The following is a 15,373-nucleotide window of genomic DNA, read 5'->3' on the forward strand; positions in this document are numbered from 1 at the left end:
TAACCACGGATAGTCGTTATACCACGAAACATTGAAATGTCGGTCATATCCAGCAGACGATTTGGTTTTTAAATCGTTCAAAATAGGCTTTGGCCTCCCTTTCGCCACAATTTCGATTTTTTCTGCAAAATAACGAACCGAAAGATTGCTTCAAAATATTTTCTATCGCACGATTACACACACTGTCCAGATAGGATGAACCCGCCACCTCGGAACTCGGAGCAAGCTTCATTAATTAATTGACAATGCCCGAAAACAACATAAAGACGAAAGACACCAGTCACAAAACTCCCACTGCACAGTCCCTCCCACAAACTTTACTTTTGTAACACGTGAAGCACCCTCCTTGCCCCCTCCCCTCTCAGCATCGGCCCTTCCCCAATATTTCCTTCGGAACCTGCAAGAAGTCCAGTTCTACTACTGTTGCCATCTTAGTTCTTTTGAAACCAGATTTGCCCAAATCGCGAAACTTTTCGTTTGAAATAAGACGTATGTAGAGTAGATGTAGTCTTCATCTATTTCCGAACTACTCCCACTCCCATGTTTCACTAAATCCACAGAAATCTCATTTCTGACACCTCTACTATTTCGTATATTTTACGTCCTTTGCTACCTTTAAGGCTTTCGCTTTATAGGATAAGCGTGACGATGAGGATGCATGGTGAATTATTGAAGTAAAGTTATTATTTCTTTGTGTATGTAATTATTAATTTTTATAATTATGTAAGTAGAATAATAACAACGAACATTGAAATAACCATGTCTTGCTGAGGATTCGAACCTGCGACACCTGACACTTTAGAACGTGCTAAGATAACAATCAGGAAATTATGCTTGTAAGTAATGTTTTCACCCAAAAACAGTTCTACCACCTGAGAAACATTGCTTCAATCCGAAATTTTCGCATTCCTGCGACAACGTATGTCAATCTCAATCGGCCCTTTCAACAATTATCACAAATTCCTGTAACCGAAATAATATTATATGTGTGAAATATAGAATTTTAGGTTGAGATTTTTAGAAGGGATGCGGACCCCTTGATCATACCCATCCCTCTCCTTTCCTTCTCGACCATGATGTCGAAGAAGGACAAAGAGGACTTTCGTAATCGCTGATATTTAGTGTAAATACAAAATATCACTTGGTAGTTTGCTTTACCCCCAGTGTGATTTGATTTTTTAAAATTTTGATTTGTTGAGTTAAGTCCACTTCATGCACAGTAATGCTAATCGGGACAGTTTAAAGTTGGATCCGAACCACTTGTGCCTCCACCGGGTATCGAACCGGGGATCCCTTGATTATAAGGTGGCGATGCTACCACTGCACCATCGTTCCCCAGTGTGACTGGACACCTTCAGAGTAAGATAGACCCGATTAGGCGACTTAGCTCTTTTCTGTCAGTTGAATATGGCAACACTGATCTGTATCCGGTAAGGATCACTGGCAACTGTGCCGGCTAAACAGGCACGGCATAACCTGCCTCCTCCTCCTGCCATAACAGTCTTTGCCGCTATGCGAAGTCTTCCTTGCAGTGGCTCAGGGCCCTTTCCTCATGTTGCCTGAGGAAGGTACTGGATAAGTCCTCCTCTTCGCTTTTGCCGGTCTCAGAAAAAATGTCAGTCTGCAATGTTTACTTTACGACAATATTACCAGTTTATGTACGTAATAATATTTTAAGATGGGTTCTTCAATTCTTTATATTTTGGTGTTACCTGCGGTAACAGAGGCTACATGCATGCCACGCCTCTGGTTGTCGCTTTGTAATCAAGGGTCCTGGGTTCAATAGCTGGTGGAGACACATTGCACAGTAGTTCAGATACCACTTTAAACTGTACGTCCAGTTCCGATTAGTCTATCTGTGCATACAGTGGACTTGTTCAGGTATTCAGCCTGGTTGAGCATGCATTTTATGCAATGTGTTGTTAAAAAACATAACATCAAGTGCAAGATATCAGTCTACATGAGTTTTTCATTTAAAAAATTCTTAGTCAGGTAGGAAATAGTCAAACTATTTGGAATATTTATGCACAGTGCTTATAACTTTTATTTATTAATTTACTCAGAGTTTCAGATACAGTCTTATTTGGCCATTTTACACTGAAACAACATAAAGTAGAAACAAAAAATAACAAAAGATAGAAACAATAACAAGATGGGATAGATTTACATGTTCTTAATATATGTTCAGTAATATACAAAAATTACATTCTGGAAGGAAAATATCTACATTCAGGGGAAGTTTGTCATAGATTTCTGGGAGCCTGTAAAACAAGGAGCGTTGTAGAAGGGATAGCCTAGTGGGTGGGTTGTGGAAGAGTTGCAGGGTGCGAGTTTGCTTTTGGGGTACCCTAAGTGTGAATTTACTGATTAGGAGATCTGTTCTGATTTTGCCATTTATTATCTTGTATAAAAATTTCATGTCAGCTAGATCACGACGAAAGGATGGAGTGTGAATATTCAGAGCAGCCATGGTGTCTGATTTGGATACATGTCGAAAGGAAGGTATTCTATGGCGAACAATTGCACGAAAGAAACTGAGAACAGACTCTATTCTGGTGAGATTTGTTTTTGAGGCCATTGCCCAAATTGGGGAACAGTATTCAAGGATGGGCGAGATGAAAGATTTAAAGAATAAAGCAACAGATGATGGGTTTTGAATTTCGCTAAATCTGTATAAGAAACCGAGAAGGCACATGGCTTTTTTAGTGGTAGCTATAGTATGATAATTAAAAGTGAGTTTTTCATCCATGATAATACCTAGGTCCTTTTGGGTGGAAACGTTGTGGATTGGATTGTTTTCAATAGAATAAGTACACACCACTTTGCTCTTTTTTAGGGAATAAATAAGGAAAGAGCATTTCTGAAGGTTTAGTTCTAAATTCCACTGACGACACCACTTAACAAGTTCTGTGAGAGCATTTTGAAGAATCATCATGTCATGATGCGATGAAATCTCCTTAAAGAGTTTACAGTCATCCGCAAACAAAAGTATATTGATAGGGAGGGAGGACAGTTTTTCAGGGAAGTCATCCACGTACAGAAGGAATAGGAGCGGCCCTAAGACACTCCCCTGAGGAACTCCGGACAAAACAGGAAGAAAGTTAGAAGAGGTACCCGAAAGAACAACACGTTGTTCACGCTCCTGGAGGTAGTCCTGGAGTAAAGAGAGAAATTTGCCATGGATGTTAAATCTGGATGATAATTTATGATTAATTTTGTCAAAGGCTTTCAAAATGTCCAAATATATAGTATCAAGTTGGGAGTTATTATCAATAGCTCTGGCAGCATGCGAAAGTAAGACGGAAATATTTGTTAGGCAAGAGCTGCCTGGAAGAAAACCATGTTGTGCTGTGTTGATATATGGTGACGTAAACTGAAGTAACCTGTTTTTGATGTTTTTTCACAAATAATTGATAGTGGCGATAGAAGTGAGATTGGTCTATAGGATTTTACACATTTTTTACCTCCAGTTTTGTGAATGGGCACAATGTTGGCCCGTTTGAAGTTTTTCGGAAACACACCCTTAGAGAAACATTTGCTGAGTAAGGCAGACAGAGGAAGAGCCAAGGAGTCGGCAGTTTTACGTAGGAATATTGTGGGGATTTCATCTGGACCTAGGGACCGGTGGAGGGACAATGAAGCGAGAAGGTATTTTACTTCCTCGGGGGATGTTTTGATTGAAGATAGTGTGTGAGGACAGACAGCACTTAAGTGGGGGAGAGGGTCGGAAACTGAGGGAGGTGAGAAGTTCTGATGAAAAAGAACATTGAAAAGTTCGGCTCTTTCTTCTCCACTAGCAATATCAGTATTATGAACAATTTCTTTAGGTATACGTGGGCTTTGTTTTCTTGAATTTAGCAATGTGAAGAATCTCTTAGGGTTTGTAGTACATTCGGCTGTTATGTTATTTATATGTTCACTATATTTTTTTCTGAGTAGGTATTTTGAATGACGTCTGATGTCACAATAGGTAGTACTGTGAGTGTGAACATTAGGTTGGGTGCTGCTTTCATAGGTACCAAGCCTGTTTTTTTATATTTTTTAACACAAAGAGAACTTCTCTGTCGAACCAGATGGGGTATTTGGTAGATCTCGGTCTTGCAGTGGGCACGAAGTCCTTTATCATGGCATGCAGTATTTCGAGGAAGTTCTCAACGACTTCATTCACTTCCTCTTCCTTCAACAAAAACCAAGGGTAGACATTGAGCGCCCGCTGGATGACATTCCATGGAGCTTTTCGCCATAGGTGGTGGGGGGGTTGGTTCTGCTTGACGGGTTCCTTGTCTTTCTTCATGGTAGGCAGGTGCATTGTGACATCGAGTGAGTCATGGTCGGAGGTTAGAAGATTTTTGCCTGTAGTTACCTGCATATTAGACAGGGTTGCCAGTACATAGTCAAGGTTGTTGTCACCATGTGTTTTATGCAAGTTGAACTGGTGTATTCCGTGAATGAACGTATCAATAAACCACTGATCATTTTGGCAGTTTATAGTTCCCGTATTTGGGCTTTCCCAATTGATGGACAGGTTGAAATCACCAAATAACATAATATCACCACTTGTCATTGCTGCTAATACCGAATCCCTGCAGGCTTCAAGGATGGAAATAGGAGAGTTCTTATGTGGGCGATAATACGATCCAATTAGCAGTTTATTGTTTTTTTGAAAATTGAGTTCTATCCAAATAATTTCACAGTCCTTGATTAGGTCTCTTTGTATTTTACAATTCCATTTAACATTAACGCAGATCATCACTCCTCCACCACGACGACTTGCACGGTCATTTCTGAATACATTGAAATGCTTTAAAAATGGAAATTCACTATCCATCACCGTGTCGCTTAGCCAAGTTTCGGTGAAAACTAAGCAGTCATATTGCAGTAGCTCGCTTAAGTGAATGTCACAGTCAGAAAGTTTGTTTTTTATACTTTGCACGTTCTGGTAATATACAGGGTGGCTCAATAAGTCACTTAACACCCTCAGTACAAGGCCACTGCGGCATGGAATTTGAAATTGGCGATGACCAATCGTTATCTGGCCAAGGGGGAACCACATTGACGCCACCCACACGGTCGGCGGACATCAAGATGTCCGCCGACCGTGTGGGTGGCGTCAATGTGGTTCCCCCTTGGCTAGATAACGATTGGTCATCGCCAATTTCAAATTCCATGCCGCAGTGGCCTTGTACTGAGGGTGTTAAGTGACTTATTGAGCCACCCTGTGTGGAAGAAACAGGATCATTTCCTTGGGAGGCTCCTGGGTTGACATGGATGTCACCGCACAAGAGCACGAGGCACAAGAGGTGAAAGTAACTGAGAGCGGATCGCTTACCTCGTGGTCGTTGGTCCTCGGACGTTCATAGTCCCATCATGGCTGCTGTCAGGCCAGAAGAAGTTCCAGCGGCCAGAAAAAGAAAGTTTCTATTTTCTATTTTCCACGTCTCCAATAATGAGCCACTATTGACCATAGTTATTTCAGTGTTCTGATTTACACGTACGTGGTATTGAAATGAAGCACAACACAAATGAAGCACAACACCAAGAAAATAAAACCACAATTTGCAGAGCGAAGAAACACGCTCGCAATTCTATCCGCCATCTTGTTCAGTTTGTCCATCAACTCCCCAATATCTGATTATTTTAGATGTGTAGCTGTGATAAAAAGGAACACATAAAATGGCATTTTGAGTATTGCTGGGGTGACTTCATATGTTAGTTACTTCTTCTTCCCCTTCGTGCTGTTAGGCATTGGGGTCCTTCAGCCATCTGCTAAAACTCTTCCTATCTTGTGCCATTCTCTTAACTTCCATTCGTGCCTTTCCTCTTTTAGTAACCATCTCTGACAGGTATTGCTCCCATTCTATCCTAGGTCTTCCTCTTCCTCTCCTTCCTTCTGGTCTCGTTGCAATTACTTGTTTCAGTTTTCTTTCTTCTCCCATTCTCATGACATGGCCGTACATCCCAGTTCTCCTCTCTATTACCTCTTCAACTGATTCTACTTGGAGTTGTACCCTGATTTTAGTGTTCCTGATTCTCTCTGAAGCTGTACCCTGATTGTAGTGTTCCTGATTCTATCTCGTCTGGTTTTTCCTACATATGTACTGTATTCAGTATTCCAAGACATTTCAGCATTGTCAAGATTTACAATGCTTACAAACAAGCTGTATGAACCTTACATGCATGAGAAGACATTGATAAACTATTGACTATCTAAAAAAGAACTGAACTTTTTATGGGATGGATTGTCAATAAACCTGTTCCCAATCCTAAACAAGAACCTGGTCCATTGAAAGGAAAGAAATATTATGTGCTCTTGCTCTGATGATGGTAAAACCCATGGAATCTGTACAGGATATAAATGTCATATTTGTGCTTCCTGTCAATATTTTGTTAGCTTTCATTGTTTAAAAAAAGGGTCCCATATTTGGCTAATTTTGAAGATGAGGATGAGTGATGAAATTGGTTTAGGAATGCTCACAAGGAACACCTATGCTCAGGCTGGGATTTGAACCCAAGACCAGGGTTGTTAAAGGTCCAGGACCCATAAATTCTAATGGGTTCTATTGGGTTCCACAACAGGACTAGAACCTTTTTTCTCACACAATTTATACCGTATTTACTCATGTATAATGTGCACTTTTTTCCAAAATTTTTGCCCCCAGAAACTGAGGTGCATATTATGCATGGAATAATTCAGACAGCCAACATGAAACCATACATGGTCTTTCCATGATTTTGGGACACTTGCATTGATTTTGCATGTTTTCAGAACCCTATCATGTTATATATCGTTGTAAAGCTTGAATCCTGCAGTTTCTGAATATGGCAACAGTCCATTCAAGATAACGACACTAACGTGAAATGCAGTTGAAATAAGTTCATCACAAAATGAAGAAACATTCTGATTTTTATGGTATTTCGGATGAAAGAAAACATAAGGAAAAATATAATAAAAATTAAAATGTATTACTGGCCAAATAATATGACATACATGGAGTGTGTAAATTCCTTAATGGAAGAAATCTTGTGCTGCTAACTGCTATTTGGAAGGTCCTGAATGTGCCTCATATAAATATTACATTAGTCACGGAAAGAAAAAGGTATATATTTTGAAAATAAAGGAATGAGCAATTGAATAGGTATGATGTCATTCACTCTTGATCAGCATAGCAACAGATTTACAACCTACAACTAAGAAAGCCATTTCTTGAAACTGGATTTTACTCCGCATTATATAAGAGATATAATTTTTTGTCACTTTTACCCATCCAAAACCAGAGTGTGCATTATACACGCACGCACACTATACACACGTAAATATGGTAAATTCGGTCCAACTTGCATATTGTTTCATTTCAACTGATCCACTAATAAGATTCCTGGACCGTATTTAAATTCACTTGGAAAAAAGGTCCCTGGACCAAATTGAAATCCCTTACAGATAAAAGTGTTATTTACAATCCAGAACCAATTTACTCTCTCTCTCTCTCCAGGACTAGAATTGAATATATATGAAATTCCTGAACCTTTAACAACCTTCCTCAGAATCCTTGGCATCTGTGATAACCACTCCAGCATGGAGGTCGGCAATTGGCACATTTGCATTTCTGAGAAAATAATCATTTAAAGGACATGTGTTTTTATTTTTATTTGCATTGATGAATGTAAATTGTGCACTTTCCTATTGTGTGTGCATAATGAGCAGAGTAAGAAAAAAGCTCAACATATATTGTAGGTTAAATATAAATTAATAAATAGTGATCGTAACAAAATGATTTACTTTCAGTGTCAAAGTATGAACTTGAGGAAGTCAAAAAGGTCATTGTACCTGCTTCTCCAGTATCACCTGCCCCTCTCTCTTGCTCCGTCACAGATGCACCAACTCCAAAAAAGAAGGATGAAGCATGTAAGGTAGATCCTGCATCGAGCGATATTCTGAATGAAATATTACATGCTCTGACCACAATGCAAACAAGCCATGATGTTCTCCAAACTAACGTGGGGAGATTGATCGAAACAACTGACGAGTTGAAGGCACAGCAGAAACTAATTGAGGCAAAGATAAATAAATTATCCATCGGTGAAACTGAAATCGACAAGGTTTCCTTAAGCGACCGTTTAAATTGTTTAGATGAGAAATTGAACACCATACAAGAGGAGGTAAGCAATATTCATAGTGCGAATGGCATTATGAGAGATTCGCTTGGGATTTTACAGAAGGAAACTTCGATGACACAGTATCAGAAAGACATTGCAAATTCTTTATCTAATTTCACCAAATGATGTGGATGCAAAGATTATGCAGCAGCTTGTAAAATCATTGGAAACAGAACTTTGTTTTCTATCCTCATGAGCAGCTTAGTATGTATATATGTCTGGTTACATTCCAGTTATTGCGTTAAAATGCATTGTAAATGGGGTTGTTTCCAGCTGCTGTTAAAGTCCACTGTTTTTTTTTTTTTGCTAGCTTTTGATTACATTATTCAATTGATACAATGCACAAGCTGTAGACTTTGTTGCCAGCTTTTTAATAATTTAGTGTTCATAAATGAAATTCTTCTCAGTGCACTTTTTAAAACATGTTGAATATTTTGATTATTTTTAATGATGAAGAGATAATACTTTTACTCTCAATGTTATTTTTAAAACAGGGTGGCCACGCATGGGAATTCCTTGAATTCTGGGGATTATGTGTGAATTCTGCTTAAATTTTTCTCTGTAGACGTGAAAAATTTCAGCTTTTATTAATCCAAATCCCATTGAATTTATACGTATTTGTTAAAGCACTGAGGCAAGTTTTTCACAGTTTAGTTTTTATTTTTATCCAGGAAGGAAAAGAAAAGAAAGCTGCATGATAAATAAAACAATTCTCTCAATCCATTCACTTTGTTAGTGTCCTTTGCAGAACAATCTATCTAACAGACTTAAGATTATTGCAAGATAAGGTATCTTGAAGTGTTCTTGAAATTGTTACAAAATTAACAATTACTATATCTCGTAACAATTGTGACGTGTTTGTAGATGCATTTCTAGTCTGAGTATGTGAAGCGGCAAAATGTAAACTCTCCACCTTAAATTAAATATATATATCGTTCCAATTGATTTGATGTAGAATTTTTGGATACATTGGAATCGCACAGACTCCTTTATACTGTTAATACACTTGTGTGTGGGTGGTGAGTGGTGGTAATATGTAAGGTTGAAATAGAGAAAACATCTTGTACCCTTGAATTTTTGGAAAGTTCACTTTGAAAACCGGAAATTGTACTTGAATTTCATCATTGTCCTAGAGTGGCCATCCTGTAAAAGCAAAACAGTGGATGATGTCAAATTGTGTGGTTTTCAAGATATGTTATTGGCTTAATTGCATTCTTATATAGTGGAAAGCTATGTTTACAATTTGTTTTACAAGGGCTGAGCTCATAATCTCACTAATTAGCACTTATACTGAAGTTTGAACATTGTAAAAGTTAGCAGTTGTTCAGAATATTTCTAATTTTTAATGTGTGTGAATTCCATTGGAAATTTTATCACATTACTTTACCAGACTTCTGCTTTAAAATACTCCGAGTTGTATACAAGATAATTTAAATAAAGTCATAATTGTAAAATGGTTACAACACCAGGGGTCCTGGGTTCGAAACCATGCCTGGGTGTTCTTTGTGAGTGTCCATTCGTCAATTTAATCATACCGTCACTCATCCTCTCGCAAATCAAATGGTCATAATTATATGAAATCCACTTTTGCCACAAAAACTTTGTTCCAAAATTAAACATTTCAGCTGCACAGGTTTCAACTTTTCTGAATTGTGGTAACAAATATGATTAAATTCATAGCACAATCAAGATGGAAATTCACTTCTTACATAAGTCTATAGTAATTCCATGCAACTTTTTCTAAAATAAACTTATATCTTTGACTATTGATTTTGTCAACTGTTACCAATTACAGAAGGCTGTTGACTGACAAGTAGACTAAGTACTAAGTAGATAGTATTTTTTAAATTACTTCTTGGAAATAAAATGAAGTAAAAAAATGTGATATCAAAGTCTGATCAATAACTTTGTGATGTTTCTAATTTTGTGATAGTCTTTTAGATATTAAACAATATTCTCTTCAGTAGCAAAAATAATATTGTATGTTTGGGAAGTGCATGTAAATGTTGATGGTTACTTAATATAATTTACAACAAATGTCTCTCATAGTTCCTGTAAGTTACATATTTTGTAAAACAGAATGGTGCTATTTTTTGTGGTGTGTCTTGAAGTGAAGGAGCTGATATGGCAAATCAGTTCCCAACACACTAAAGATTGCTGCCACTGTTAATCAGTTCATATTTGATTTGCATTCTAGAATTATGCAGAAGTTCAAAAATCATTGTTTACATTAATTTGTTATTTTATGTTGCTTTTTTGCCACTTGTGGCTAATTTTTATTGTTCTTTATATTTAGAAGCTACATAACTATTTAGAAGGAATCACTTCTCCTGGCATTTTTCAAATATAGTTTTTATATTACAAAAAAATAATCAATTCAAAATCTAATTAAGTTGCTATTTTTCTTGAAGGTGTACTTGTATATACATATCATATAATCTTTACTTAGTGACTAAGCCCATTGAATGATTAATTAATGCCACTTGAGGGTTCAGGTTTGACTCCTGACCTCAGTATGGGGTGTTCCTTTAATCTAATCCAACACTCATGCTCATCTTCACAATTGCCTAGTGAGTCAGGAAAATGACATAAACAAGAAAAATGTTTACTTTATGCATTTCAGTGTTCCATAATTGGAACTTTCAAGAAGTTCTTTTAAGAAACAATCAGACTTTATTGTAAACATATTTAAGTGATTTTACATTTTTTTTTAAAGTATACTTAGTGAAATTAACCATCCAGGCATGCAGCTTATTAGGTGTTTATTAAATTATAATTTTTAGATGTCCTTTTACTGCTGTAATATTGAACAATTAGTAAATTTATTCATGAACTAATATCAGTCACATAATTCCACCCATAAAATGTGGCAATACAGAGTTATAATTACAGCATTCAAAGTACACTTAATCTAGTCAAAATGACAATTTATTTTAGTTCTCACTGCCATAAGCAATGTTAATCCAGATGAGATAAACTATTGTTTATTACGTTGTTCATGTCATGAAGTACTGAGTATTATATTCATTAGTCATATAAGAATTTTATAATGTGATATGTTTGAAATAATTTGCACAAAAATGAATATAGTGTTTTACGTGTGTTAATGTTAAGGGCATTATTGTGTATATCTGTGATACTTCAATTACGTACAGAATGAAATACTGTTCAGTTATTGTAACAGGATAGTTACATCTTGGTTAATGTTCATGAAATACAGTGATGCTAAGTTTCTCAGGGATCAAGGTAATGCTATAAAATGTGAAATGAAGGAAAATTTTATGAAAATTTGCTACATTTGAATCATGAAGATTGAATGTAAATGGGAGAAAATGCAAAAATGGGGTTCCACTATACAAGGGGAAACTGCATTATAAAAAATTGAAGGGAAAGTATAGACGACTTTGGGATATTAATACAAGTTATAGAATATGTTCTTTACACAAGTAGTATATGTTTAATTCATTTGTTTAATGTTTCACTGTATCAACACATTTTGCTCATGATTTGTATGTGCATGATCTCAAATTTAGAAAATGGCTTATCTAATTTTACAGAAATTTGAAGTGGTTGTGTTGAAATATCTGTTTTTGTTGCATAAATGCAAAATTTCAACATATTCTGGGTCACAAAAGTCATGAAACGGTTCCTATCCTGAACATAAGGAGCCTGAAAAGAAAAATCAGCTTCTCAAAATACATCACAAAACTGTTGTGCATTGTTGATTTTACAGTATTAAGTACAGTATTAAAACAGTATTAAGGTTTGAATGTACTACTTCCAGTATGTCCTGTTTGTATAATTACAATTCTTATGTAAGTGCCTCATAAGTAATTTGCCTATGATAATTGTATTTTAAAGAGTTGACTTAGTTACTGCTATACATGTTCACTTGTATCAATTATCAAGAATGTTTTCTTGTATGGACAAAGAAGTGTAGTGTAAAACTGGTACACTATTAAAAAATAACTGTTTAGATTGACAAGAGATGAGCTGACATCATTATCTCTTTCAATGTACTTTGCTAAAATTAGTGATTATACAGAGCAGTGGTATATTCTTTCATCGGTAAACCAAAATTTTTCATATATGTACAAATTCCTCAAAAGTAGTCAGACTTCTGTTTGCATTGGTATTTTATTTCTATTATATCTATTTAAGGAAAAATAAATATATAGAATAAGAAACTTCGTGATAAACCAGATCAAATTTTCAGAATACGCCACTGAAACAGATGCAACATTTCTATAAATAAGTGTTCAGTTCAGTGCAAAATTTTGAAAAAAAAAAATAGTCTCCTAGTTACATACAAAATTGGTTTCAGCAAAAATTTCATAATGGTCCAAAAAATTTTATATACGTTATTTCATTCCAGAAAAATATAATATTTGTAATTAAACTATTAACCAGTACCTCTGATGTCACCTAATACTGGCACGTCGATATTGGTGTCAACTCATTCTCAAAAGCAAGAAATTCATATTGTACAGTACAGGTACATCTATTACTACAAACCAACTACTGTTTTAATGTAGACGTAAGATCTATATGTATGCCGACCATTTCAAGTATCAAATGTACTGAGTATAGGCTTGAATAGTTTATCAGTTTTTTTGTGTTGTCATTGGAAGACTATTGTAGAGACAAAAATCTGTGAGCTTTCAAGTCAACATGACTGAGTGATACTTGAACCACATAGTAATGAATATTGTAGATTATAAAAGCAAGAAAAAAAATGTTATTGCAATGTCATGTATATGTTTTTATTAGGGTTGAGTCGTTATCAATACCAATTCCCACAGATATTTTGTAACCAACAATTCCAAACGAATCTGAATATTTTAAAATTTTGCAAGTTTTCCAGCCTATCAGTTTACCAGAGTTGGCTTTAAAATATTCATTTCACAAGGTAAATATTTGATCACAAAATAAATTTCTCCACACAATGTAGTTGCATTATGTATTTTGCATAATTTTCAGTATAATGTTGCATGGCATTTTTGCATATCCTGCAAGAATCCAGCCCTGCTAACGGATAACTTTCCAATACCATTGGTATTGGCTCAGTCCTAGTTTTTAGCATAAACTTGTAATTTGTTCTTTATAAAGATTATAAAATTCCAAACATCCAGTTCGTTTTATTTCAGTAATATTTTAAGTTGAACAGCATAGAAGAAATGCCCCAACTACCCTAGAAATAAAACTTAAGGTTCGCCCGGACCTTTGAGGCAAGGGCAGCTATTTTCGAAAAACTGCTATATTACAAAACGTGAAAAATTGCTATGCTTAGAATTCCTTCTAGAACATTCATGTGGTTTGTCTTTGCTGTTGTCTAGGTTTTATCAATAGTTTAATAAACTTATGTAGCCACAAAACTATTGAGAACACAATGCAACAACGCAAGAAAACCACACAAAGATTTATGTGAATGCTCTAGAAGAAATTCTTAATGTATGAAATGTTTCAGATTTTGGAATATTTTAGCAGTTTTTTGAAAGCAGAGGAAAATTTGAAAAGAAAATAGCAGCCCTGGCATCGATCAATGGTCCAGCCGAGCTGTGAAGTATTGGTTTCTGGCATGTGTCACTTGTCTTTTTTTTTTGCAACATATCTTCTATACCATGCTAATTGTTTACTTCATCTCGCAAACACTGATAGTTGAAACACTGTAAGGCAAATGATATGTGGCAGAACGAAGACAGAGGTTACACACTATTAATAATAAAAGGATTTTCCTGTAACTGAATGCTTTGTGCCGAGGTTTGTTCCCTGGATGAAACCCGTAAATTTCAATTGTTCACCAAGCATTGTAAGGACATTCATGCATCAGTTAGCATGCCAAGATCAGCGACTAATATTTCACTAAAATAATAATTCTTCATGCGCAAAATTCAAAAGATTTTAAAATGTTACTGAACACAGGGACTGTATTCATTCCAGAGAATGCTACAGGATTATCTTCAATAAGGAATTTATTAATAAAGAATTCTTTGAACCAATCCCGGTCTTCTAGTAGAATGCTGAATATTTGGTCTTACCTGTGATAGAAGACAAAAAATTAATATCTTAGGAGAATATTTTTAGAAAGACTAGGTTGTGTCATGCACGATTATACAGGGTAAAGATCTGATTTAATAAAATTGTTTATTTACAAAACAATTGTAGTCGTGACTTTTGCTTGACACATTACCAGTCAGGAAATCAACAGGTTGGTCAAGAAAAATGTTAGAAATGATGCTTGTGGTCAAGATTTTTTGCTATTTTGTACAGTATAGTGAATTTCATTATTATATACCTGTACTGGTAGTTGATAAGATGAATAATTGAAAGTCTAAATTTGTATTGAGTTGTAGTTTAAGATTTGTTCACTTAGTTTCTTAAGAATTACATTCTTTTGTGCGTGAAGTTTCGTAAAAATATTAAATAAATTAATGTGGCCAGTCCCCATCCAGGATGAAGTCTGAAGCATTAATGTTTACATGTATAAATAATGAAACCAAGTCTAAATCCCTTGTTCAAATACAGCCTCAGGTATCCCTTGTGCTAGGTTTTTTTCATTGATATTTTCTTAATATTGTACGAGGGGCGTATCATAAAGAATTACACTTTATTGTTTTAATGCAAAATGAAATGGCGTAATTCCACGCACTGCGCAGGATGGGCGCATAGGTACCTTGTCTACCGCCAGGTGGCAGCACCGTGTGACAGTGCGTAGTCTGTGGCCTGTGCAGCCGTCGAAGCACAACGTCACGAGTGCTTTTGCGGACAACATGGAACAAGATGAACGTGGTCAACGATGGACGAGTTGGTTTTTGTGGAAGGAAGGGGAAACAACGGCACGTATCCATAGACGGTTAGTGGCTGTGTGTGGCGAGTATGCAGTGTCACGGAAAACGGTGTATAATTGGGTAACTGGCTTTCTTTATGATACGCCCCTCGTACTATTTTGCTGAATTTCATTGTGAATTTGTTATCACGGGATCGATCATACACACTTAAAATAGGTATTCTGCCAGTTCACTAGCACTGTCTTGACGAAAAGATGAACTATTATGTTGATCGACTTTGTTGAGCAAGATGACATATGGTAAACATAGTTTAGTTTATTTACATCCAAGGACTAACGTGTTTGCACTAAACAGTACATGGTAATATAGGACATGTCAAAGTGTTCCCCTGTGCTTAGCACCACGCCATGAAGGCGTATAGGGGGTGTGGG

The 15,373-nt window shown here is 36.1% G+C and overlaps 1 protein-coding gene across 4 annotated transcripts in view; it reads left to right on the forward strand.

Annotated features, from left to right (window-relative positions):
- The window catches only part of LOC146005202 (cyclic GMP-AMP synthase-like receptor), a 72,123-nt gene extending 58,844 nt beyond the window's left edge, over nucleotides 1-13,279 (forward strand). For all 4 annotated transcript variants that reach the window (XM_083144255.1, XM_083144257.1, XM_083144256.1 and 1 more), the window contains one exon: nucleotides 7,784-13,279. In XM_083144255.1, the coding sequence (XP_083000381.1) occupies nucleotides 7,784-8,280 (497 nt within the window). In that variant the 3' untranslated portion in view covers nucleotides 8,281-13,279. The remainder of the gene's footprint in view (nucleotides 1-7,783) is intronic.
- The last annotated feature ends 2,094 nt before the right edge of the window (nucleotides 13,280-15,373 follow it).

This window comes from Lepisma saccharinum, chromosome 23 (assembly GCF_977018435.1).
Source record: "Lepisma saccharinum chromosome 23, izLepSacc3.1, whole genome shotgun sequence".
Lineage (NCBI taxonomy): Eukaryota > Metazoa > Arthropoda > Insecta > Zygentoma > Lepismatidae > Lepisma > Lepisma saccharinum.